General features: G+C 37.9%; 2 protein-coding genes across 5 annotated transcripts in view; one reads left to right on the forward strand and one right to left on the reverse strand.

Moving 5' to 3' along the window:
• The window catches only part of MORC1 (MORC family CW-type zinc finger 1), a 46,176-nt gene extending 39,808 nt beyond the window's left edge, over nt 1–6,368 (reverse strand). The window contains 4 exon segments of the mRNA XM_088144443.1: nt 1,259–1,327; nt 3,160–3,200; nt 5,046–5,108; nt 6,301–6,368. Of these exon segments, the coding sequence (XP_088000569.1) occupies nt 1,259–1,327; nt 3,160–3,200; nt 5,046–5,108; nt 6,301–6,368 (241 nt within the window).
• A 2,552-nt stretch (nt 6,369–8,920) lies between these two features.
• Nucleotides 8,921–20,273, forward strand: CUNH3orf85 (chromosome unknown C3orf85 homolog). 4 transcript variants are annotated; one of them, XR_015796741.1, is made up of 6 exons: nt 8,921–9,074; nt 9,717–9,823; nt 11,664–11,744; nt 12,584–14,100; nt 15,772–18,359; nt 18,494–20,273. XR_015796741.1 is itself a non-coding variant. In XM_088144500.1 (4 exons), exons 1-3 carry the CDS (start codon nt 9,026–9,028, stop codon nt 11,733–11,735), a joined length of 228 nt encoding a protein of 75 aa, XP_088000626.1. In that variant the 5' UTR covers nt 8,949–9,025; the 3' UTR covers nt 11,736–11,744; nt 12,584–12,995. The 4 variants fall into 4 exon arrangements, 1 of the variants encoding a protein (XP_088000626.1); XR_001559976.3 differs by lacking the exon at nt 18,494–20,273 and having other exon boundaries at nt 8,941–9,074; nt 12,584–13,274; nt 15,772–18,389; XR_001559974.3 differs by lacking the exons at nt 15,772–18,359; nt 18,494–20,273 and having other exon boundaries at nt 8,941–9,074; nt 12,584–13,274; nt 13,933–15,732.
• Nucleotides 20,274–24,985: the final 4,712 nt, after the last annotated feature.

Genomic DNA, 24,985 nt, shown 5'->3' on the forward strand with positions numbered 1-24,985 from the left:
GGGAGGAAAGCATTTTACTCATTTTCTGTATTCTGATCATATACATGGGACATTCTAATAACAAAATTTTAAATGAGAGAGGATGACTGGAAGAATGGTCACCAAGTGAACTTCACAGAGTTTAAACTATGCACGTAAGTTCAAGTCCAGTGGTTGGTTCACTCTACTGAAATCATTGTCTAGTAATGTTTTCCTTCCTTCCTCTGTCCCTCCCTCCCTCTTTTCTTTCACTCTCAGAAAAGGGCAATCAATCGGATCTGGGGACTAGAACAATACCTGCCACAAAAAATTACAAAATATGGGGCTTATCTAGGAAATAGGACAATTAATACGGAGTGTGATTAGAGATGTGAAGGCTTCCTTTGGATACCTCCCCTTTTTTTTTCCAAATTGAAAATTCCAGGAATAGCAGAAGAAAACTTCTAAGCAAAATTATCTTTCTGGAATTAAGCAAACTGCTTTTTAAGGCATTTACTGAAAATGTATTTGATGAACATTTTTATGTAAGACAATCTACAGCATTAGAGATTTCTGGGCATCTTATATAATCAGTCATTTCATTACTGTTTTAAGATTTATTGTAATATCCACACACACACAATTAGTCCTTAATATTCTGGCTGTATAATGTTTATCATAAAACTTGTGAATTTTATTGTCAGAACGGAGGCATCTGCAGGTCCTTTCATCAGAATGAAAGCAATGCCCCCACCCCCTCTATTTCAGTATTTTTTTTTTCCTTCTTTTCAGATGATAACATCTAAGAAACATGGGATCCTGTAATTGAAGTTGTGACAATTTGCAGCTCTGTTTATTTTAAAACAATATTAGTTGTTCTTACACTTCTTCTAAGATTGTAATGGTGCACTCACTTAGAATATAAAGAATAGTAGTATATCTTTAAGTTCTGTGACAGCAAAATACATCAGGTCCAGAAATGGACCATGGAAATACCACCTGGGTTGGTTGCAGGGAGAGTTTTCTCAGGTTCAAGTGAGTCTTCAGTCAAACTTGTGGATTGCAAAGAACCACTTTTCATATTGAAATCCTATCTTTCCTCCCAGAGCTTAAGGTAACATGGCTGTCTTTTTATTCACAACATTATTGTGAATAAATAATGAAGGCTATGGTGAAAAACTGTGACTAGACCAACATGTCCAATCAGAATTATGGCTGAGTTGATATCTGAATACAGGTCTCTACAGGCAAAATCTGACTCCTAAACCATGATGCAGCACTAATGTTCAAGAGTACTTACAAGGGGTCATGCCACATCCATTGTCTAGGAAGCATAGTGTAAATCCTCCTTGCAGATTCTCATTATTCACTGAAAGCATGGGAAAAACAGTTGTGTTTTTAGTCTTCCCCTCAGTAGTATCTAGAGCAGTGTTTCCCAACCCTGGCAACTTCAAGTCATGTGGACTTCAACTCCCAGAATTCCCCAGCCAGATGCCAGCTGGGGAATTCTGGGAGTTGAAATCCACACGTCTTAAAGTTGCCAAGGTTGAGAAACATTGCTGTAAAGAAAGCAAGCAAAACAGGGACAGAAAAGGCAGCTGGTGCTTCTTCTTGCTCACACATATCTCTGCCCCTTCCCAGAAGTAGCAGGGCTTACAAGAAAAGAAACAATGGAAGGAGTGGAATTGGGGGGGGGGGGATATCCAAGAAATTTATTGATTGGCATGTCCCCCACCCTATTCTTTTACAACTTTATGCTGAAGGTTACAATAAAGGAGAAGAGACTGCTCTCAGTTATTTCCATTTCCTCAGCAATGGCTTATTTTATTCCAAAATAAAGTTAGTTATGTTGTCCCCAATTGTGATGGAATGTATCTACGAAGGGGAGGGTGATGTGAGAGATCAAGGCTATCAAGGAGAAAGGAGAAAAAGGACAGCGTGGTCCGCAGAGGGAGTGTGGGAGGCGAGGGAGATTCGAGGTGGCCGCTCCCTACAATCTCCCAGGGTCTGTCCACTTGTTGCTGGTGGTGTAGTAAAGTTGCTGCTAGATGCTGTAGCATTAACAGTTCTCTCTGAGGATCTGTAGCCATGCTCAATTTTTCCTCCCTCTTCTTGGGAGTAAGAGTCTGGCAAGACTGATGTCAGGCCCAGCCCAAGAACAAGGGTGAAACCGTCTTGTTGAGCAAAGTTCCTTTACTTGCTTACCCCTTATAGGCAGAATCTCGCCAGACTAAATCCATACCGCTGCAACAAGTGGACACACCCTGGGAGATTCTAGGGAGCGGCCACCCTGAACCTCCCTCGCCTCCCACGCTCCTCCTGTGGACTGCACTGTGTTCTCCTTTCCCCTCCTGGAATACACCCCCTCTTTCTTGATAGCCTTGATCTCTCATAGCAATATTACACTTCTATTTAATCTCAAATACGATGCAGCAAAGGTGCATAACCTCTATCCTTCCCTACAAAGCCTTGGCTATATCCCCCCAACCCATCCAAAGAAAACACATGAGGAATAATTCTAATAAATAAGTTTAATTAATTTAATTATAATGAAGCCTTAGTTAAATGAAATGCAGCTTTTCCTGGTGATGCCCACTTTATGGAATGCTTCCCTTAACATAATACTCAAAAGGCAACCGAAACCCTCAGATAATAAAAAGCTGCACACTTCTCCATCAGGTCCTTGGGACAGCCTAAAAATACTTATTAAGAAATAAAATACGTGCCATCAAAGTCAATATAACTTCTTCCTCCCCCCACCCCCCAATATGTAGGACTTGTATCTCGCCTTTCTTCCAGGAAAGTATGCCATTGTGTAACATCCAAGCAGTCAATAAACAAACCAAGAAGGGTAAGAAGATTTTTTTTACCATCTGTTTGAATCTGGATGTATGCTACATTTTAATAAACTACTGTATATCTATATGCCAAACTATATACATGCCACAGTACACGTATGCCACTAGATGTTTAGGTTAAAGACCGAAACATCACAGCTTCTACCCAGGTATAGGGGTAGATCTTTGTCTTGCCAAAAAAAAAAAAAAAAAACACCATTTTAAATGTACCAAACAATGTATTTTCACAAAGAAGCAAATGAATAAGTTTTATGCTGTTTTCAGTAAAACAATGTAACCAAAAAAAAGAAGCCACTGAAAAGTACATATTTAATATCTAAATGAGTATTTATATAGAACTCACCAGTATATATGTCAAGTCTTGTGGCACCAGCATCTCTGAAAATATTGTTTATTTTAAATATTTATTAAAAAAAACAAACACCAGACTAATAACAATATAACCTTCTTACTAAGGTTTTATGTCCTGGAAATACAGAACACTCTAGTTTAAATTGTATCAACTCATATTTTATATGAGTTGCCACTGAATAGCAATATATAAACACAATAATATTTAAATGCAAAGCTACAATAAAGTATAAGTTATAAGACCATCAAACCAGTGGATAAAACATTATAGAAAACCAAAAGACTACACCGAGGCTGAATTTCCCCCTCTGGATCAGGAATTCCAGTTCCAATTCCAGAGAAAGGGGGCAAAAGCCTGATGGAATAACCTTTCTCTTCTCAACCCTCCCCCATTTTCCCAACCTTGGGAAAGAGGTTAACAGTTGTTGAAAAAGTGATGCTAGCAATGTGAGCAAACAAACCAAAAAGAGAACCACCAGTAACTATCTTCCTCTTCCTGATATCTACCCTGCCCATCTGTATCTGGCAAGATGTTGGGCATATTGAGATACACTCAGAGAGGTACTGGATTGCTCTGTCCAAACTCACAGGTAGTTTTTAAGGAAATGTCAGCGCAACACACCATGCCATGGCACATAATGTGAGAAAACTTGAAGTTCCGTGGATGGAAAGACCACCAAAAAAAGCATTGGGGGAGGTGAACTTTGCAGGTGATTTGAAATGATCTCCCACCCCTACAGCTTGAAAGGGCATGGGAAAAAAAGAAGCATTTATTTTATATTTTGTTTACCATCATCCTCATGGCTGCCTGATTATTTTATCTTGTTCACTGTGCAGCTTTCTGGGTTAGTTTTTATGCTTCATGTTGAAGAATAATGTTTTTAACTAGTTTGTACATCACCCAAAAACTGCAGTTAGAAGTATAATAAGTAAATAAACAAGCCTTAAGAAGGATCATTAAGCTAAAGGCTAAGAAGCTTCAATGGAGCACTGAAACTGAGCACAATCAATGGATGACATTGATCCTTACTAACTCATTCACCAAAAGGAATGTACAAGACACGATTTCTCACCCTGCAAATGTTCCTTTCAAAGGTAAACAACATGCAAGTTCAGTGCAACTGGCCAGTCCAAAAATATTTCAGTAAGAAATCCCTGTCCCCTGCCCCCATGTTTTTTTAGCAAATACAAAAACAACTAAAGTTGATTTCTTAAATAATAGCATTTCATTAAATGAAGCAAGAGAAACAGCCTATTGGTCTTTTTGTCAGTCCACCCCAGCTTGGCCAGAAGCACCTTTATCAATGTTGGAAGGATCTGATCCCTGAATATGTGACTCAGTGAGAAGATCCAGCCTCTCAGGTGCAAGTGGCTACTGTGGCAGTAGTCCAGTGTTTCTCAACCTTGGGAACTTTAAGATGTGTGGACTTCAACTCCCAGAATTCACCAGCCAGCTATGGGAGTTGAAGTCCACACATCTTAAAGTTCTCAAGGTTGAGAAACACTGCAGTAGAGCAAGATTCCCCACTCCAGACATGTTGGAATGTCAATTCCTAGAATTCCCAACCGGCCAAAGTCATGTCGTCTAGGAGTAACCACCCAAATCCATCTGGAGGCAGAATGTTGGAGAAGGCTACAAAGAGATTGATTTTATTCAGTTCTGCAGACCAGACAAAGCTGTACCATTGAAGAAAAACCTGTGTGTCCACAAAAATATATTTCTGAGGAAAGCAGCTCTAAATACTACAATATTATTTTCTAATTTGGGGAAAAATAAAATAGGAGCAAACCAGAACAAAAGCCCATTGGGAAAGGCACCTCAGCTACCGGAATGGAAAGCTTAGCTAGTATAAAACATGGATCTTAAAAGCAACATATTTATCGGGAATTGGGAATATCAGTTCAGCAACTGCTCCAAAGAGGAAGTCGTGTGTTGTGCTAGAAAGAAGCATTAAGGTAATTTAAAGACAAGAGAAGACAAAAAACTCAAGTATGAATTACACATGCAGAAAATGGCAATAAATTTAAAAAGGGTTTGGAGTACCTCAGAACCCTACAGTCTTTGAAATATGGAAAAGTCAAAGGGGAAGAGGGGAAGATAAAACTGTTTTGAGATATAAGGGTGCATGCATGGGAAAGTAATAGCAATTAATTTTCTACATGCAATAGCAAAACTTTTCCAACACGATGCCTAGCAGATTTATGGGACCAACTTCCTTCACCCCTAACTAGCAGACTTTTTGGAGATGATGATTACGGGATTAGTCTGCTAAATGCAGCTTACTCCTAGCATAGGTTTAGGACAGACTTACCTTTTTAAGTGAACCTTATCTTTAATATTTCTTTTAGTTAACATTTCTGTTTTATACTTAGCCCCTGTGATTGATTTTAATCCTTTCAGTTTCATCTTTAGAATTTTACTGTTAGATTTGTTTGTGCTGGTTAATGATTACAGTACAGATTGACTGGATTCCCTAGTGCGTCTTGTTGACTAAAATTATAAACCTGTTCGTACTTAGCTGGGAATTAACACCACTAAACTCAATGGGACCGACCATTGACTCGAATAGTACGGATTCACCTAATAATCTACGTTAATGATGTATAAAACATGCATCTCTACTCCCTGTATTAAGACACAACTTCTTAAAGCATTTATTATTGTGAAATATCGTGGATCCCAGGAGATGTAATCCACAAAATTTATGGGATAGCAAATGAGCTTGTCTTTAGGATACCATCATCCCAGGGACTTTCATTCCACTGAGATCAGTAGGAATCATTCCCAAGCAACCGTTCTGCAGAACAGGACAAAAACAGTTCCCCACCCTCTGTTTCTCTATCATTTCATTCAAAAAGTTGAACTAAATCAGCGGTTCTCAAACTTGGCAACTTTAAGATGTGTGGACTTCAACTCCCAGGATTCCCAGCTGGCTTTTGATCCACACTTTCTTAACTTCACTCTTCCTTGATTTTAGGGTGAAAACTTATTTACAGAAAAGTGAGCCGTCTTGCAAAGTTTTCAGTATTATTCAGGAAAATAGGAACTTTTTTTCCCTGCCGCCCACTGAGGGCAGAGCCTAATCAACGTATCCACACAAAGAAAGTGGCCGTCTCTTGTCTCACTCATGAATTTGCATGCAAAAACTCCAGCCTTAGCTCTGCCCTACAAAGACCCGCAGAGGGAGCAGATTCGGCCATCGCCGCTCCCAAGGGGAATCAGCGCGGAGCTCCGTCGCCGAGACAACCCAGCTAGATCGCTCCCTCGCGGCCCATGTGCAACGCAATGAGATCAGGGCGGTACCCATATAAAGGCTGCGGAATAGGGAAGGGCAGGTGAGGCAGGTCGTAGGTGCCCTCTTGTGGAGAAACTACAGCACACCAAATTCATTGGACTGTAATTCTCATCAGCTACAAGCAATGACTTTCAGCGGGTATAAATAACCATTCTACTCTATAGTAAAGAGCTAGTTTAGTGTAGTGGTTAAGACACCAGGCTAGAAACTGGGAGACCCTGAGTTCTAGTTCTGCCTTATGCACAAAACCAGCTGGATGACCCTGGGCCAGTCCCTCTCCCTCAGCAGGCAGGCAATGACAAACCACTTCCAAAATGTTGCCAAGAAAACTTCTGGGACTTGTCCAGTAAGTCACCAAGAGTTAGTACTGATTCAGCCCCTCCCCCAAAAAAAACCACTATCAGTGTTTAGGAAACCAGCTTGGGGTCAGGTGCCTTGGCACTTGGGTGGTTTGTGAATGAGTGAATGGCATTGGACCCGAGCAAATCACTTAGAATAAGTTTCCAAGATGATGGCTTGCAGTTATGTGAGTTGCAGATCAGCATGTCTGGAAAGCACACACGTTAGAAGACTTAACAATTATGAATTGTAATTGCCTTTCTTGCAGCAGATGCACACTGATAGTTCATAAGCATCAGATTAGTGACCAAGATCTGTTTTCTCCATTCAAAGGCTCCAAAAATAGATCAATAGTGGATTCAATTATCTAGAGACACAGTCAGCACCTCTTTCAAGTAGAGGATGAAAAGCCATCTGTCAATGATTCTTTGATTTGGATTCCTATGCTGAGCAACGTGTTGTACATGTTGGCTTAAATGTCCCTTTTCAACTCCAGCATTACATAATAAAGAAAACAATTATTGTTATTAGTTTCCAGATGAATGAATTTGCAGAGCAAAGCAACACTTGAAGGTTTGCTTGTTTGCTTTTTTGTAAGGTGAAAAAAAGACTTCAGCTTCTGTCTTGTCAGTGCAAAGAGCTAATGAACTCTCATGCTATGACAAATCCTTCCTAAGAATTCAGTAATTTTTTAGCACTATTCTGAACATCAGATTCACGTAGATAATCCTACTCATGTATTTTCCATAACTGTAAAACACCTGGGTGGAATTTCTTTCAAAACATTCAATAAGAGAAAAAAGACATATGCATGCACACATATACTTTGAAAATGATTCAAAAGAGGCTTTTTGGAATGTGCAGGAATATGCCTGAAGCCCCCATTCAAAGCAGATTCAAAAAGACATGGCTGCTTTGAAGAGGCCCTGCAGGCCCACATGGCAAGGGCCAAGGCGGGTTTTCTGAATTATTTCCAAAGCATTCACAGCTGTAATATCTATAATAGTTTCTCATCTTCTGACCTATATTTATAGTAGTTTTTTCTGTCATGACCTACATTACCTCAGGATAATTTGCTGGGCACTGCATGGTTAATAGACTAAATCAAAGGGTAGGGTCAGACCGCAAAATGGATGGGGAGATCCTTTTCCCTCTGACTTTGGCCTGCCTCCCTCCCTCCCTCTCTCTCTCTCTCTCTCTCTCTCTCTCTCTCTCTTTCTTTCTTTCTTTCTTTCTTTCTTTCTTTCTTAGGCAGCAGATTTTAGGCAAGGTCTAGATGTTGTCAAAGGGTGCTTCCCTTTGACAAAGGCTTGAATGCAAAGCACCCATTAGAAAAAGACCCATAATATCCACCTTCTAAGTAGGGCAGTGGATGTGCAGAAATCAGTTGTATTAGTGCAACCTGGTTCAAAGAAGTGGAGTAATTAGTCTTGGTGAAATGCTTTGATGGGCCTCGGTAAGAAACCTAAAACTATCTTGAGGATCACAAGAGGCCTTAAGACTGCAGGCTGCCCTCCCCAACTTACCACATCAAAAAGAACAAAATATTCAGGCATTTTTCTTTAAAATGACATACTCTTAACAGCTTGATTGTACAGTTCCCTATCACATGCTTGCTTACATATCTTCACGACATTGGCTTAGGTATGTAGCTACACAATAATTAATGTGGAAGGCAGAGGATGGGTAGAGATGCAGATAGAAGTCTGTAACAATTTGGCCCGCATGTCCCCAGATGGTGCCAGGTGCAATGATGACAGATAGGTTGTGGAAAAGAGATTTATACTGCACTCCTTAAATTAGCCTATCCTAGAAGGCTGTAGAAGAGAATCACCAGCACTAAAAAACTCTGTCTGTGGTTTCCTTGTGTTGGGGGGACAGGCAAAGGAGACTATATTGGCCTTCATCTCAAACAGGAACAAAGTTTCACCTAGCTCTGCTCACAAGGAAAAAATATTAGAAATGTATTTGCAATAAAGTTTAAAGTTTAATGGGTTCAGTGTCCATTCATAGAAGAGAAAAACATGTCTGAAGTGAATCAAAACTTCCATGTAAGAAAGTCCAAAGGGCACAAAGAGGTCGATGGAACATGAAATGCAACAATGGACCCTGCCCTCTTCCTGCACAACTGTTCAGACACAGAGTAAATCATTGATAAAGCGAAGGGAATCAAATGTTCAAAAAGCATCCAATTTTTACTGTTCCAACTCCAGAGAAGACACCATGGGTACTACAATGCTTCATGTTGTGACATGTGTTGTTCTGCTTACAGGTAAGCTTTTACATCATGTTATACTTGCTTTTGAAATATGTATATTAATTTTGGTTAAATGAATTGCTGAGATCCACAAAGGAACTGCAGTGAAGTGCTCTTAAACCCTATCAAATTCAGTTTCAGTGGGTCTAATTCATTACAATTGAAGAGCTATGGTGCCTCAGACTAGATTTTTTTTTCTTTCAAAATGTTGTTTGGTTTTGAAGATTGCCTTTTATAATCCCATTAGCATTCAATCTAACCTATTAATATCATGTTTGGTAATATTACAAATGTAGAACAATTTCCCCTAGGATGGTACTCCCCAAACAACCTGGAGTATAATTCATTTTCTGTGGGTGATGTGACCAAAAGATATGGATAGAATCTAGCCATAGACATTCAGTAAAAGGCCCAATGAAGTCATATATGTTATGGTATTATCTGCGACTGATGCAATTTAGTAATTCATATCATTTGTGTGATGACCCCACAGAACACACGTCAGTTGCCCCCATGCAGATGCCCGTGAGTAGAGCACATCTGGAGGGCATCAGATTAGAGAAACCTGGCATAAAGCAAGATATTTTCTGAAATATATTTAAATTTTGCATATGCTCTGAACCCATGATTGTCATGCCTGTGCCTTTGTCATTTCAGTGGCTTGGGGGCTACCATTTGCCTCTCAAGAAGAAGCCAATGAATTTTTAGGACTTAAGAGGCTGCCCTACCCAGCCAATTGGCATCCAGTCACAGTGTCTGAACAGGTACTGACCTTTTCTAAGATTTTTAAAACTTGAATTTATTACTCCATTTCTAATTCACCTTTTCTCTGGGGGCTCAAGGCTGTACACATAGGGATTTATCATTTATATATGCTAGCCTTAAAATCCTATGGTGGAGGCAGAGCAAAAATGACTGGCCCAAATTCATGTAGTCAGTTCAGGGGCTGAGTGGGGAGTAGACCCAAGGTTGAATCACTACATCATACCCCCATTCACAGTCAAAGATTTTACTTGAGAGAATCAGTATGATTTAAAAAGTACTGTTCACCAGAGATACACTATAGGGGTTTGGATCTACTTGAATTTTCTCTTGTATGAAACATGGGAAAGAATATTCAAAAATATCAAAATCATAATCCTTTTAGACAGAATTGGAAGAACATCTCAAGACTTTCAGCCTAACGACCATGATTTATAACCCATAACCCATCTGGGACAGGGCTGGTATCCAGGGGTATAGTGCTAAATTCTGATGTTTATGTTTAAATAGTTAATGTTTTTGTGTGTGTAAGAGCAGCTTCTCCAGTTTTATGGTTTGTGAAAAGGAAATAATTATTATATATTCACTGTGAGCAATTGAGACAGAAATGAGGACACAAAGGAGTCTCTAGCTAAAATATCAGCAGAAATTCAGGATATAATACAATCTAATTTTGTGAATGTGAAGTCTTTAGTTTTTTGTTTTTGTTTTTTAAATATACTGAAGAGTAATTTATTATTCTTCTTACCCCTGCAATTGTTTGTTTCTCTATGGCATCTTACATTAACAAATAATAATGTTCCTAATACAGCAATTATAGAAATATCTTTCCGGGCAAGAAATATTAAGTAGGGATGTTCACCCAGAAAGGAAAGTAGACTTATATTCTATTGCCCCAGAAGACAGGACTAGAACCAATGGATTAAAACTACACGGAAGTAAAATCAGGCTAGACGTCAGGAGGAAATTCCTGACTGTATATGTTGTCAGCCAGAAGAAAAGAGTGTCACGTAATGTGCTGAGCTTGCCTTTCCTGGAGACAGACATAATGGTCATTGGTCAGAAATGCTATATTGTAGTGGATCTTCACTGAACAGGGGTTACAGTGATGACCTTTAAGTTCCTTTCCAGCTCTGATTCTATGAAAATTTTATAATTTTCTTAAATTTTTAAGTGTACGTGTTCCCAGTTTGTATTTTTTCTCCTACTCTTTGTTCCATGCAAGAGCAGAATTTGCTTTGCAGTGCTGCGCTATGGTGTACTGTGTCTTGCTGCACTTTCCTTTCCTTTCCTTTCCTTTCCTTTCCTTTCCTTTCCTTTCCTTTCCTTTCCTTTCCTTTCCTTTCCTTTCCTTTCCTTTCCTTTCCGTTCCTTTCCTTTCCTTTCCTTTCCTTTCCTTTCCTCCCCCTTCCCCTTCCCCTTCCCCTTCCCCTTCCCCTTTCATATTCGGTTGAAGTATTGTCAGTTCTTTTTTTTAAAATAAAAAATAGCATGAAATCATGATACCAGTTCCATCCCCCTCGAACAGAAAAAGAAAAAAGGGGGAAAAAATGCTGCAAAATTGCAGAACTATAAATGTAGGACTGCTGGTCATGCTGGTTGGGAATTCTAGGAATTTTAGTTTCCATACCAGGAGGGCATTAGTTGTGAAAGACAGTGTGCTTCTTTGGGGATGCTGGGAGGTGTCTGAGTTGTTATTATTTCAATTTATACCCTACCTTTCTGTTCAGAGCTACATGTAAGAATTGTTATCCTCAGCTCCTGCTGAGGTTGTCACTACTAATAAATGTCCATGGAACATGTTTTCCTTGTTAAACAAAATCATATTTTTGTTCTAATCAGATGAATGAATACTGGGCAGCACTGAAGAAATCAGCACAGTATTATGTGGACAAGATCTTTTACTGGTACTGACATAGCCAGGTAATTCATTGAATCGGACACTTTTTTTGAAAGAGTCTCTGTATTTACAGCATTTAATGGGATGGATATTAATGCATGGATTGTATGAAAAACCACACAAAGATAGTAATTAAAATTTGGAAATGTGTAATTTGGAAATGATTGCTGACAGCATCATGCTAGCTGAACCAACCATTGCTAAGTAGCTTAATAAGTAGCTGCAGTACATGAGGGGTTTGCTTTACAGTACATTGTGAATCCTTACATGAAGAATTGTGTGTATTCCATGATGCCATGCAAGAAGAGAATTTGGCACTGGGGGATAAGAATTAGCAAGGCATTCCTGAGGAAGGAGAAATTCCCAACAATCTGTCTATTGCAAGAGTTCTGTACTGTTAGCATGAAATCTTGGGAGGAGTTTCATTATGATGCAGAAGAGCTATGGACCTTGTGACTTCATTTTAGCCAAATAAGTGTGAAACTACTTCTTTTATAGCACTGAACATTTACTTATTTTTTATTAGCTTTAAGAGGATTTCTAAAGCAAATTCTCTTTTAATAGGTTGAAGAATAATAGAAAAAAATTCTGGAGAATTATTTTGTATGGCATTAGACTGCACAAATGATTTCAATGAATGATACTCACTCCATTTATTACGAATTCCACCATGAGTTAAAGCAAATTCAAAATGAAGATGGTCTTGATGTTAGTGGGAAAGACTTGCTGAAAATTCCCAGTTGTCAAAGGCTGGAGCATGGTGACAGTTAGCTTTTTACCTACTCTTAGGACCAGTAGAAGCAAAATCCATTTTGCAAAATATTCCATCTTAACCTTTAATATGATTTTGTTTTTTATACAGGGACCACATTAGCTCTTACATGGATATGTTACAGCAACATGGAGGGCATCAGACTTGATCTGTGACTCCCAAATTTATATATCTGCTTCCTCCATGATGTTGATCAACTTGATTTTTCCTGGTATATCAGTGCCTGAGACAAACGCTATTATGTCTAATTGACAAGGATCCAACATAAATGTCTTTATCCTGTCCTGGAATTGACAAGGGCACATCCTGTGAAGAAAATGTCCAGGCCTTCAGCCTGCAATCCTATATCAAAGAAATTACTTTTAAGTTGTCATGCATAGGGTTGCATCTTCCAGCAGGTCTTGCCTGGGAAATCTACCCATTGTCACAAGTGAATCGAAAGTAGCTGTTGTATCTTTTGAATGTGAGGAATGTCCTTGTGAATATAATATTAATTTTGGAATCTTGTTCATGAACTGGATTATTCTTAGGGATTGCTCACAAATTATAATTTAATTAAGATTGTCCATATCCTATGCAGAAGCAATATGGGAGTGTCATATTTTAAAAAAGCACTGCTGTTGCTACTGCATTGTTTAATCCCAGAGATTGAGGAATCTATGCAACAACTTCTTTACCTGTGACTTTATTTATAGTTCCTTCACTTTTGTGAACTTCATAAAGATCCAGTAACCTGTATATCACACTGCCTGTCCAGATGCCTGTAATCCAAAGCAAGACGGTAATTGTGTATTCAAAGCGCATTCATTCATCACCCATTCAGTCTTGACCTTATCTCTTGATTTACCATATAACTTTCTTAAGTACCCCATTTGAACTTCATTCACCTTACTTTTATGTTTCTCCTGACATACCCAATTTTCACTTCCATTTAACAAAAATACACTCTTAACAGACAGCAATTTTTGCTTCTTTCAACAATCATTAATTTCTTACTACAGGCCAGATATTACCTAACATTATAGGAAGGGAGCTTTATTAGACTATGGTGGCAAAAACCAGGCTACTGGTAGCATAGTTTATGACTAGTACATGTTTTAAAGTTGAGTTAAACGCTGTGAGTTGCAGCCCAGCAAAGCTTATGCCTTTAAAAAATATCTGTCAGTCAGAAAATGTGCTACTGTATTCCTGCCCTCCCCCTTTCCATCAGCATTCACTTGTGTCAACATTTCTTCATCTATTTTCCCATATTTAGTGAACGTTCTACCAAGGTACATACATTTATCTACTTTTTCTAGTTTTCACCACGTATGTATAATGTTTAATTGTTCACATGTATTTCCTCTGCCAAACATAGTTACCTTGGTCTTTGATAAATTAATTTATAGATCCTTGTTTATTTATGGATTAGATTTACATCCTGCCTTTGTTTTGTACAGTTCAAGGTGGTGTACATAATGCTCCTGCCTTCTGTTTTCCCTACAACAACACATTGCGAGATGGGTTAGGCTGAGACAGAATGACTGGCCCAAAGTAACCGAGCTGGTGGCAATTGCTGCTGATCACTTGGGTTCTTGGTCAACAACTTGGCATCATTTGCATACAAAGTATGTGTACATTCATGTCCTCAATTAACCAAACTCTAGCATCGATAAAATCATTCTTGTACATTTATCAGTTTCTTATATAGTCAAGAAAATATCACACATTCTTGTCTTATTTCCTGGTCAATGTTGAACCACTAAGTATTTTTTCCTAATGTATGTTTTTGTTCCACCATATACCACTCTTAATACATTCAGCAACTAACCTTTGTGCAAACAGTACCTACTCATTGTATCATATGGTTTCTCTAAATTAATCAATGTGTAACCTTTATTTATCTACCTGGGAATATTAGTCTTTCATGAAAATAGATGTCACATAGCAGAATATATGAACTTTGAAATAACACTGAAACAGTAGAGAAATCAAACCATCTCTTTGAAAATTCAGACTATATAGGTTTTCCACTAAGCAGGTGTTCAGTATAAAAATGAATGACAGAACCCTTCTACACTCTAGTCAGTGTGTGATGTTTGCATAATACCTCCTGAATAGTTCTGGTCAAGTACTTCAAAAGCAAGTTGCCTCATCAAACAGAGAGGAAGAATGGGGACAAGTATATTAGTTCCCCACTTCTCTGTCACAATTTCCATCACACTCCAAGAACTGAATAGTCTCCTATATCATTCTCCATGCAGTTCACAATTCTAGACTATATTCCATACACTTGAACAAGACTAGTATCTACATATTTATTTGTGTTTGCTAATTCATAAGCACAACATCAAAGAAAACATATTCTGCTTTGCACTAAGACTGCAATTTTAGACCTTTTACCTGGGAGCAAGTCCCACTCAATAAGATTTCAGTTGAGCAGTTATGAATACATTGTTCAGAGAGTTCATGGTACATGTTACCCTTTATCTGCAGATAAACCAACCTTTCTTCCTTCCCCTTTTATTCCTGTATTATCCTGCAATATCCTTTTCTCTTATTTCAAAAGATGCTGCTATTATTTTTTGCACCATAGACTGGAATTGTGAATCATAATTTCTTTTAGCATTAATATGTTATATTTTTTCAGCATTTTAATTGTCATGAAAATAGTTGCCTATTTAACTTTTTATCAACATACCCTAATGGCAAATCCAACTTTCATTCCAAGAATTATGGGGCCATGCACACATATAACGTACCCAGAATGTAAAAAAGTATACCAGCTGTCAGATGGTGGTAGCGGAAGGGATTACCCCCAATTCTACTAAGATGCATAGATATAACCATCACTAATTTCTTCATACTGGCACATGTGAGTAGTTCAATCTAGGGAACAGTAATACATTCTGAGTGTTCTTACACACATCCTTTGCAGGACAGTGTGTATGAGGTGTGTGTTCTTCCTACTTTTAATTATGAAAATAGCATTTTGATTCCCTGGGGTCTATTCATAAGAAAATATCTGGTTATCTAGCATGATTTCTGGACACTAGGAAGCAAAAATAAATTAAAATACTGACGGAGAGTTTAGATCAGCCATTTTCGACATTATGATACTCTCTTCTTCCCCTGAGCTGTGTTGGACTCCAATTCCAACTCATCTAAAGGGCACAAGGGTGGCCAACATGTTTTAAAACAGTCCATTGCAATCACTCAATTAAAAATAATATTTAAATTACATCTAAATGAAAATGACAGCACACTTCTTTTAATATATACCTTTTTTGTTTCTGAAGTCCTCTAGGCAAAAGCTTCAGAGGAAAGATCACCATCTTTTTAAAAGATATGCTACCTCCTGCTGCTCACTCCAACAGGCACATGAATCATCGAAAAACAAATAAAAAGCTGCTGCCTTCTTCAAAATGATTTATAGTCTAAAGCTCACCTGGAACCTGGCCTAAACAGATGCAGTTGAAAGAAAGATATGCTGTTCCCTGCCTAGTGCCAGCCTCCCCTCCCCTCCTCCTTCTGATGTTCTACCTTTGTGGAATTGTAAGCTAATAGGGGGCTGGGATCTGCCTGCTTGTGCTCTGTCAAGTACCAGACACGTTGAGAGGACAACATGCACGAATATATGTCTAATCTGCCCAATAACAGTCCTGTAACTGGATGCCAGCTATTCAGAAATAAGCTGTCCTTACTGAAGATAACTTGCAGTCTACATTTGGAGTGAGTAACCTGGAATCTAAGGCTGCCTCTGGAGGCCATCTCATCACAGCTGCCCCCCAAAAAACACAATGGCTTTTTGAGACAGGAAACACAAAAGCAGTAGTGCAGACCATGCTACAGGCTTATTGTGGGTCAAAAACAAAGACAGAAAAAACCTCACACTCCCCACAGAGCATCTCTAAGTCTACACCCATGTAACACTTCCACACCACTTTTTCATCATTACCCTGGGTGTGCAGCCCAGCCTGCATTTGTTAAGTGCAGATTAAAGCTATTAAAAGCTTGGCCATTCCTGGTCAAAATCTAGATTCTTTCTATCAGTGTAGGCAGAGCAAGGAGGAATAAAAAAGAATCTAAAAGGTTCTGTCTACATAAAAGTGACAATAAACAGAGTCTGATAATGGAATTGTAAAATACATGTCTTTCTGCAGACCAGTTTGGTTATGGACTATTCTTTCTATCAAGAAAGCTTCATAGCAAAGGCAGAGCATTACTGCCCCCTCTACAATATGTATCATGCAGGAAAAACGGACTTTGCATTTCAAAGCACTCTTAAAGTATGATTAAAGTATGTTCTACCAAATCCTGTAGCTGATATGACATTATTAATACAAATGTTTTGCTAAGATAATAAACCTACTCCTACTTATGTGCTGTAGCAATTAAAAAGTGCTAATAACATAATATTAAGATAAATTATGTCATGCCTTCTATTATAGAGCTCATTGCAGGAAATCTGATTTTTTTCAGCACAGGCCACAACTTGTAAGGAATTGTCCCCCCCCCCCCGCCATGAAACACTATGATAAATTTTAATAGCCCCATAGCATTTGCTTCATTGTCACATCAGTTATGTTAGCGCACCAACACTCACTACGAAGATGCTTGTTGCCTGCCTAAGTCGCAACCTGAGCCAAATTGCAAAGGTGCCCAATTCATCAACAGTAGCAGCTTTCATCATAGTTATTCTAGACCAGCCTCTCCAGGCATTAAATTACTATCATGCTTTTGTGGCTTTTTGCCTTATGGAAGGAAGAAGAGTCTTGTTGATAATTTATTTCTGGACCTCTTGGCTATGTTGAATGTTAAATATCTTTTAGCGATTTTTTGCTTCCCACATTCCTAATTAGCAGCTGGATTTAGCCAATTGATTGTATAGACAAGCACGCTGAATTACCATGTTTGAATAAGAACAGCATTGCTGGATCAAGCTAATGGCCCATCTAGTCAATCTTCTGTGTCACACAGTGGCCAGCCAGGGGTAGCCAAGTTGTTAATAAGTGTGGACAGGACAGTTACAATAGAGGTGAATATGTGTAGCTCAGGGTTGAACTGTGGAGTCCTTGGGGTTCTCTGAGCTTGGTTCTTTTCTTGCAAACATTTCATTACCCGGCTAGGTAACATCTTCAGTGCTAAAATGGGATGGGGTTTGCTCTCTGTTTATGTGCTGTGGCCTGCCTTGCCAGTGCTGGTAAGGGTTAATGAAACATTTGCAAGAAAAGAACCAAGCTCAGAGAACCCCAAGGACTCCATAGGACAGTTACAGCCCATTTCTACTATTGCTCTACTGGTAGCGTGAACATGCTGCTTGTAAGACTGATTCAGAAGTGGCCTCAAGGAAAAATGGGCAAGGTGAATAAAGTGGGAGGAATTGAACTGGGAGTAGCCCCTGATGAATTTCAATTAATTGATCCCGTGTATCATGTATTGCAAGTACATTACATGTCATTGTTTGGATAAAGCACTTCAACTGATTCATTGTTTTATAGTATAACTTTTCAATTTTGGCCAATGTATAAGGGAAATTTTAGTCTTGGTTCCACTTGCAAACAGAAGGTAATATTCAAAATCACCTGATCACATGTACTGACACAAATCCATTCTAATAGTGATTTCTAAATAACACACTTCCAGGTAAGCAAAGACAGCAGCAAAACCTCAGTTTATTAAATATCCTCTACATCAGGAGATTGGTCAAAACCTGAAAATAAGAACAACAATAAGCCCATTTCCTTTCAATCTTTGCAAAGCAAAATGAGGTTTGGAAATTATAAATAGCTGTCCCACCTTCACCAGCATTCTGGACAAAGGGCAGCTCTTTAAAACCAGGTGATATTTACATACCAAAATAATCTCCATAATGAGTTCTACTCAGGTCTGAGTACAGCAGTGTTTCTCAACCTCAGCAACGTTAAGATGTGTGGACTTCAACTCCCAGAATTCCCCCAGCCAGCATGCTGACTGGGGAAATTCTGGGAGTTGAAGTCCACACATCTTAATGTTGCTGAGGTTGAGAAACATTGCCATAAAATGCATCTATCTGTTTGTCAAAACCTGACCGTACTAGTAAAATGAACCAGTGGTTTGAAATAGTGTATATGGCAGCTGCTTGTTAGTCAGTGTTTCCAACATAATTTCCAGATGTTTTGGATTACAATTCCTATAATCCCAGCTATATAATGTTGATGGATGATGCAGTTTAACAATATTGAGAAAGCCACAAATTGTTCAACCCTTAATTTAGATCAAATTCATGCTAGCTGTGAATACTAGGATTTGCAGTCCCAACACTTCTGAAGCACTTGAGGAGAAGGAATGTTTATTTAGGTTACATCAATAAAGGCTGATTATTTTTGATTTGTAATAACATAGTTCTATTTTGATTAACCTGCCATCCCACTTTTTTAAAAGAGTAGCCAAACTCAGAGAACTAGGGTAATTCAATGTTTCCCAACCATGGCAACTTCCAGATGTGTGAACCTCAGTTCCCAGAATATCAGCCCCTACTGGCTGAGGAATTCTAAGAATTTAAGTCCACACATCTGGAAATTGGCAAGATTGCGGAAGATTGGGATAGAATGTTGTGTGTTTTTATATTTTTTTAAACTTAGTTGTCTTTTCCTTATAGATTATTGGATAAATGGAATGTTAACATTAATAGAGCATCTAGATTTATAAGAGGAAAGAAATAATTATTTTAGAACAATGTTATTAAGGCTACCATATCCAAACTGCAAAAAGCCAACGAACCATGAGCAAAGGGCTAGTTTTTGTATCTCTTTGCTGCCATCTAGCAACATTAATCCCAGTGTGGGCAATCCAGATGTGGTATCCTAATTTTGATACCATAAATGTCTTGCTACTTTAATGCCAATCATCAATATAAACTACAACAAAATGGATGGTACTAATAACATGCCTTTCTCTGTACATTAGTCAGCTACAGTCCTTTGCATTTAAAATGAAAGTCTCAGTGTGGGTACAAAAAGCTAATTCATCCTACTCCCAAATTAGAATGTAGGGCAGTTTAGATATGAATCTAAGAGAGAATAGGGTGTTCCAGTTCCAAGCTTCTTCCTTGACATTAACTGATGTGTTTTGATATGCTCTTAATTGCTTGCAGTCACATGGAACTGACCCAGCTGTTTTCCACAGCATCAAAGAGGCAGAAAAAGAGGAGGTTTTGCTACATTCTGCAATTAAAAAAAAAAAACAAAGCAGAAGTTAACATTATGCTAAAGATAATTAAACAATTAATTAATGGCAAGCCATGTGTGTCGTGCAATGAAGGAAAACATCTGGGCTGAATGTCAAGAAATCCTAAAATACTCTGTACTGATCAACAAAGAACTTCACCATGACAGCACTAAAATCCTAAATGTAATTAAGAATGCCTTAATGCAACTTGCTGTTTTAGTTAATATCAGGAAGGAGAAAGTACAACTGGCCTTCATCATAGTAATGGAATTCTTGGTAGGATTTCTGCTCCCCCCTCCTTTCAATATATAATAGTGACACAGCATTAATTTATTCGATTAATATTCTATTTTTTGTATTAATATTTCTGTATTTACTGTGAATATGGGGTATTAAGATTAAAATGATTTAAATAATGTTAAAATGTTTGTAGTATCATAAAGAGTATCTTGTATTGTTTAATGTGCTACTTTGTCTAAGACATGCCACATATTTTCAGAAATCACTTATAACAATTGATTCTCTAATAAAGAAATTCTACAACTCCTTCTTCTCTCTAGAGAGGCACTGAAGGAAGCAACTACTTAAGGATATTGTGTGTTGATGGAAGACATTCATGATTATTGATTTTGATAACTGATCTAGAAATAAGGCTAGGATTTAAACAATCTCTGCATAGGTTCTTCTTCTCTGGTGCAGTATGGTTTAATTTGTACTCAAAACTTTGAGGAGATTTTGCTTTGTTTTTGTTTTAATTTTGTTAATCGCTTTGAGAACTCACTAAAGTAGAGAGGTAATTATAAACTGAATAAAGAATTGCATAGAAAGTTCTGCTTCCCTTCAAACAAAAAAAGAGTGGAGAAAATAGGAGATAGTATGTGCAAGATACAATGTTGTAGTTACTTTGTACATAATTTCAAAGCTTCATATGACCAGGTGAACAGTTGTAAAAGGGTAGAATTGATACTACATTGCCTGGACTCTTCAAGAAATTAGAATGAACAGGTACATACAGAACACAAATCCAACTATTCTCTGCCATTTCTACAACCCATATTATCAACAACTTGAAGGATGTACTTACTTTCCTTACCTACAGCCTATTTTTCACTGCTGTCCTCATTAAAACAGAGAGCACAGCTGGAGAAAAGAACCTTTTATTGCAGCTAATTGCTTTCACCTCTAATATGTTATAAGTACATGTGTGCAAAGCAATTGCATTTTCTTGCAGTAAATCTTGGTGGGGAGAAAGATCTTGGCTTCCTTTTTCGTGTTTGTTTTGATTTTCAGTAAAGCCTTCTTGTGTTAAAACATGCCTGTTCTTCATGCTGACTCACTTGAACTGTAATCAACTCTTCAATTTGCATAATGACTGCTTGCACTTTAAAAATTGCTCTGGGAGCAAGGAATATAAATGGTGCCGGACACTGCCAAGCACCTCTGATCTATCCACTGTACAGTATTCATAACTACTTTAGAAGATCGAGTCCTATGTAATTTTAGAAACTTTCTCAAGAAAAGGATGCAGTGTTTGTGAGGTGAAGTGAATCTTCCTACTTCACCTTGCAACCACATCCCAGTGTCAACTCATTTTAGAACTATTTAAACATTTGTTTAGAGCTTTTCTGAAGGAATGCTAAACCCATACTTAAAAGGAGCCCCCAAACATCTGACAGATGCTGCAAAGTGATATGGTGAAGCAGGATCTCTCTCATATCACTGCACTTCTCCAGTGGTGCCTGTCAGCCGCTTCTGAGGCTGACAAGGGGTGCCAACTATGGAGATTTGACATTTCCTATGCCAGAACTTTGCTCTGAACCATCCAAAAACTAAAATCAAAAAGTAATATGCTCCCTTTGATTCTCTCCCCACCTCCTGCTCAGACTGGCAGCCCTGGGGTCAGCTGAGATGTGGCAGCAGTTCCTCAGACTTCCAGAACCTGTAGGGGTGGCACAAGAAGTGGGGAGGGATAATCCTTGGTATGGAAGAGAACCTGGCTTGAAAGAACCAGACTTTACTGCTGCCAAAAGCAGACTGTCCCCAAAAAACAGTCTCCAGGAACTGGAGAGAAGTCTCAGATCTGAGTACCTGATGCATCTTTAACCAGGTTGCAAGTGTTGTATTGTAGATAATTGCATGGCAAGACATATCAGCAAAGGGAAAAGCTATACTTTAATACTGAAATAACTAAAGATGCTCTTCTCCATAGTGGGCTGGGGAGGAGACAAAGGTGGTATTATGAGATTATTTCTTTAAGAATGATTAATGAGGCATCTTTGTGCTGTGGTTATCAGGATTTGTTAATGAGCCTTATGTATTTTTAGAGTAAAGTTGAGACAATAGAATGGAAAAAAATGCCATTAATGAGAAAGATTCAGATTTAGAGAATACTGTTTCTACTGTAAGGTTTAGCCTGCATTTGACTCCTCTGGTTGGGTGAATTCAAATCAGAGAAATGGAAAGGAATATTTCATTAATGCTGCAGATGTATCATTTTAGCACACAACTCCTGAGAGTTTGAAGGATGTTCATTAACATGCTGGAGTGGCTACCATTGGAAAGGTAAATTGAGATGAATATGAAAAGAGGGAAATGCAAAAGGGAAGACAATCTTTAAGATAAATGGATAGAATCAAAGAAATACAAGACTATCCTTGGAAGAGCTACAAGTTATTACTTGACATAGGTCAAGAAAGCAAGTATTTGTCCATATAAAGATAAGGATCTCTTCAAATTGAGTTTGACTCCCAGGGACCACATGATCACACTTAGGCGGTTTTCTTAGCAAAGAATGGAAGTTATTTTACATTTATTTCTTTTGGGATGCTTCTAAACTTCCCACTCTACCTACAATTCTGGAATTCCTTGGTGACCTCTCATCCAAGTATAACTAGGCCCAGGCCTACATAGTTCCAAGCCTAGATGAAGTCAGTTATTGATAGATATTGGCAAAAGTGACCACATATTACAAACAACTGTGTCCCAGCTGTGCGGTAATGATAGTACACACCTGATAATTTATTGGAATTAAAATAAGATAAATTTGTTTCATTATGAGATTCTACACGTGGTAAAAAAGAAATACAGTTTTTATATAAGAAAGTTGAGGAGGATGAAATAGGTGTCAGTTCAGTGTCAAAACCATTGCTTTTACCTTTTTCCATAAGTGTCCCATATCCATTCCTTTAGCAATAACATCGGCTGTTCAGTGATACCTTCTGCCAGAAGAATACATATTTTGTCTTGATCCTGAAAAGCAGAGTTTAAAAGCATTATGAAAACACATATTCATAACTTGCTCAGATCACAGAATCAGCTGCTCATCTCACTTGAATAAGATTTTTAATATTTTTTTTTTTAGTTATGCATGTCACAAAGTTCATGGGAAGATTAGAGCCAATGCTATCTATCAGCTTCATCTATAATCATGTTTATGGCTTTTCTGAAGCAGGTGAAAGTGCAGGAAAAGGAAGATCAATGTCGAGGTTCAGCAAGACCTTCAGAAATATCAGAAGATCCTTTACATATGCAAAGACCATATGAGTTTTATATACATGGATAGTTAATGCACCTGCTTATGGTCAATGGGTACTTCTTGTGCACATTTGACATCTTAGAAAAATATGTATCGATAGTTAGACTATCTAGATGGCACTTAACTGACCTTGCTAATCTTAAAAAAATTAAGCAGGATTGGAAGAACATGACAGAAAACCACCTTTGTATTGTTTCCAATAAAACTATATTGTCATGTTCACAAAGTCACCGTTCGCTATTTTACCTTTATATCACATTATGCCCCTTATATCTTGAAAAGGGCTGGACTTGATTAGCAATAGCATAAGAGATCCCCTGTAAATTCCAAGGTTGAAGTTGAAAAAACATCCCAGAGGAAGACAATGACAAATCAATTCTGTTTTGTTGCCATAAAATTATGTAGACATATTTAGGTAACTGGAAGAAGTTGAACTTCATTTAAAGGAATCTTTACCTTTTATACTGAGACATAACTGTGAGGTGTTAGGAATTTTGCCATCCTCCACTTAAACCATCTGATGGCTTGAATAACTTGCCTTTCATCTTGTTACCTTTACATATAGCTTTTTGCAAATTGTCAATTTCTGCCCTTGAGGAGTTATTCACACACTGCAAATATGAAGTTGTATATTTAGTTAACATTTAATTCTTATAAATTTATTATAAATTTATACATATAAATTATACTATAAATTTGCTATGTTATTTATGAAGTTATAAATTATTTATAAATATATTTAATATGTTTAATTCTTCCGATGTCCTACTTGAAGAATCCCATTTTATGTGTAACAGTTATATCTTGTCCTTCCTTTGAGCATTCAGGGGAGCCTTTTGAGATAGAGTGGGTTCTCAGGCCACATAATGTGACTGCTTGTTTGTGGCTTAATATGTTGTGTGAACTCAGGTATTGTGATTTGTAAGCCATGGTTTATGATGTTGTGGAAAGCCAGACAGTTGCAGTTTACTCAGTAACCTAGTTAAGCAATCTCTGGGGTGATGTGTGGTGTGAGCACAGCTGGAAACTGGTTCAAAATCACAAGAAAGCTCCATTTAATCACTGATCAGATGATGAAATTCATCTTATTATCTGCCTTTTAGAATGGCTAAAGAAACATGAATATGGGAAAGCTCAACATAGTGAAAGATTAAATAAATTAACTGCAGATTGATATCTTGGCCATCAGTAGATTGAAATGGATAGGAATTGGACATTTTCATTAAAAAAATATGGTTTATACTCAGGACATGAGAAATAAAAAAGGAACAGTGTTGCTTTCGTAATCAGGAACTACATAGCAAAGATAGGTACAAAGAAATCATTGACTGAATAATATCAGTTAGAATTCACAGATCATCCTTTAATATAATGGTTATCCAAGTATATATCCCAACCACTGATCCAGAAGAAGAGAAGATTGGTGAGTCTTATGGTCAAGTTCAATCTGAAATGAACAGAACATGTAAGCCAGATATGGTACTTGTTGCAGACTAGAATGCCAAAGTTGGAAATAAGGAAGAAAATGTAATTGGAGTGTAAGCCTGAGGAAGAGAAATTAAACTGGAGATTTATCAGTTTCTGCAAATCAATTATTTCTTCATTGTTCACACATTTTTAAAACAACCTAAATGATGTCTATACACATGGACATCACCAGATGGTACACACAGAAATCAAATTGGTTGATATAACATAATGGTACAAGGAGATGAAAGACTCATATAGAAAAGGCATAGCCAGGGCTAATTGTGGAACAGAACATGAAC

Source organism: Python bivittatus, unplaced genomic scaffold (genome assembly GCF_059951505.1).
Source record: "Python bivittatus isolate LINGU-HERP-01145 unplaced genomic scaffold, Pbiv_v1 ctg000350_np1212, whole genome shotgun sequence".
Taxonomy (NCBI): domain Eukaryota; kingdom Metazoa; phylum Chordata; class Lepidosauria; order Squamata; family Pythonidae; genus Python; species Python bivittatus.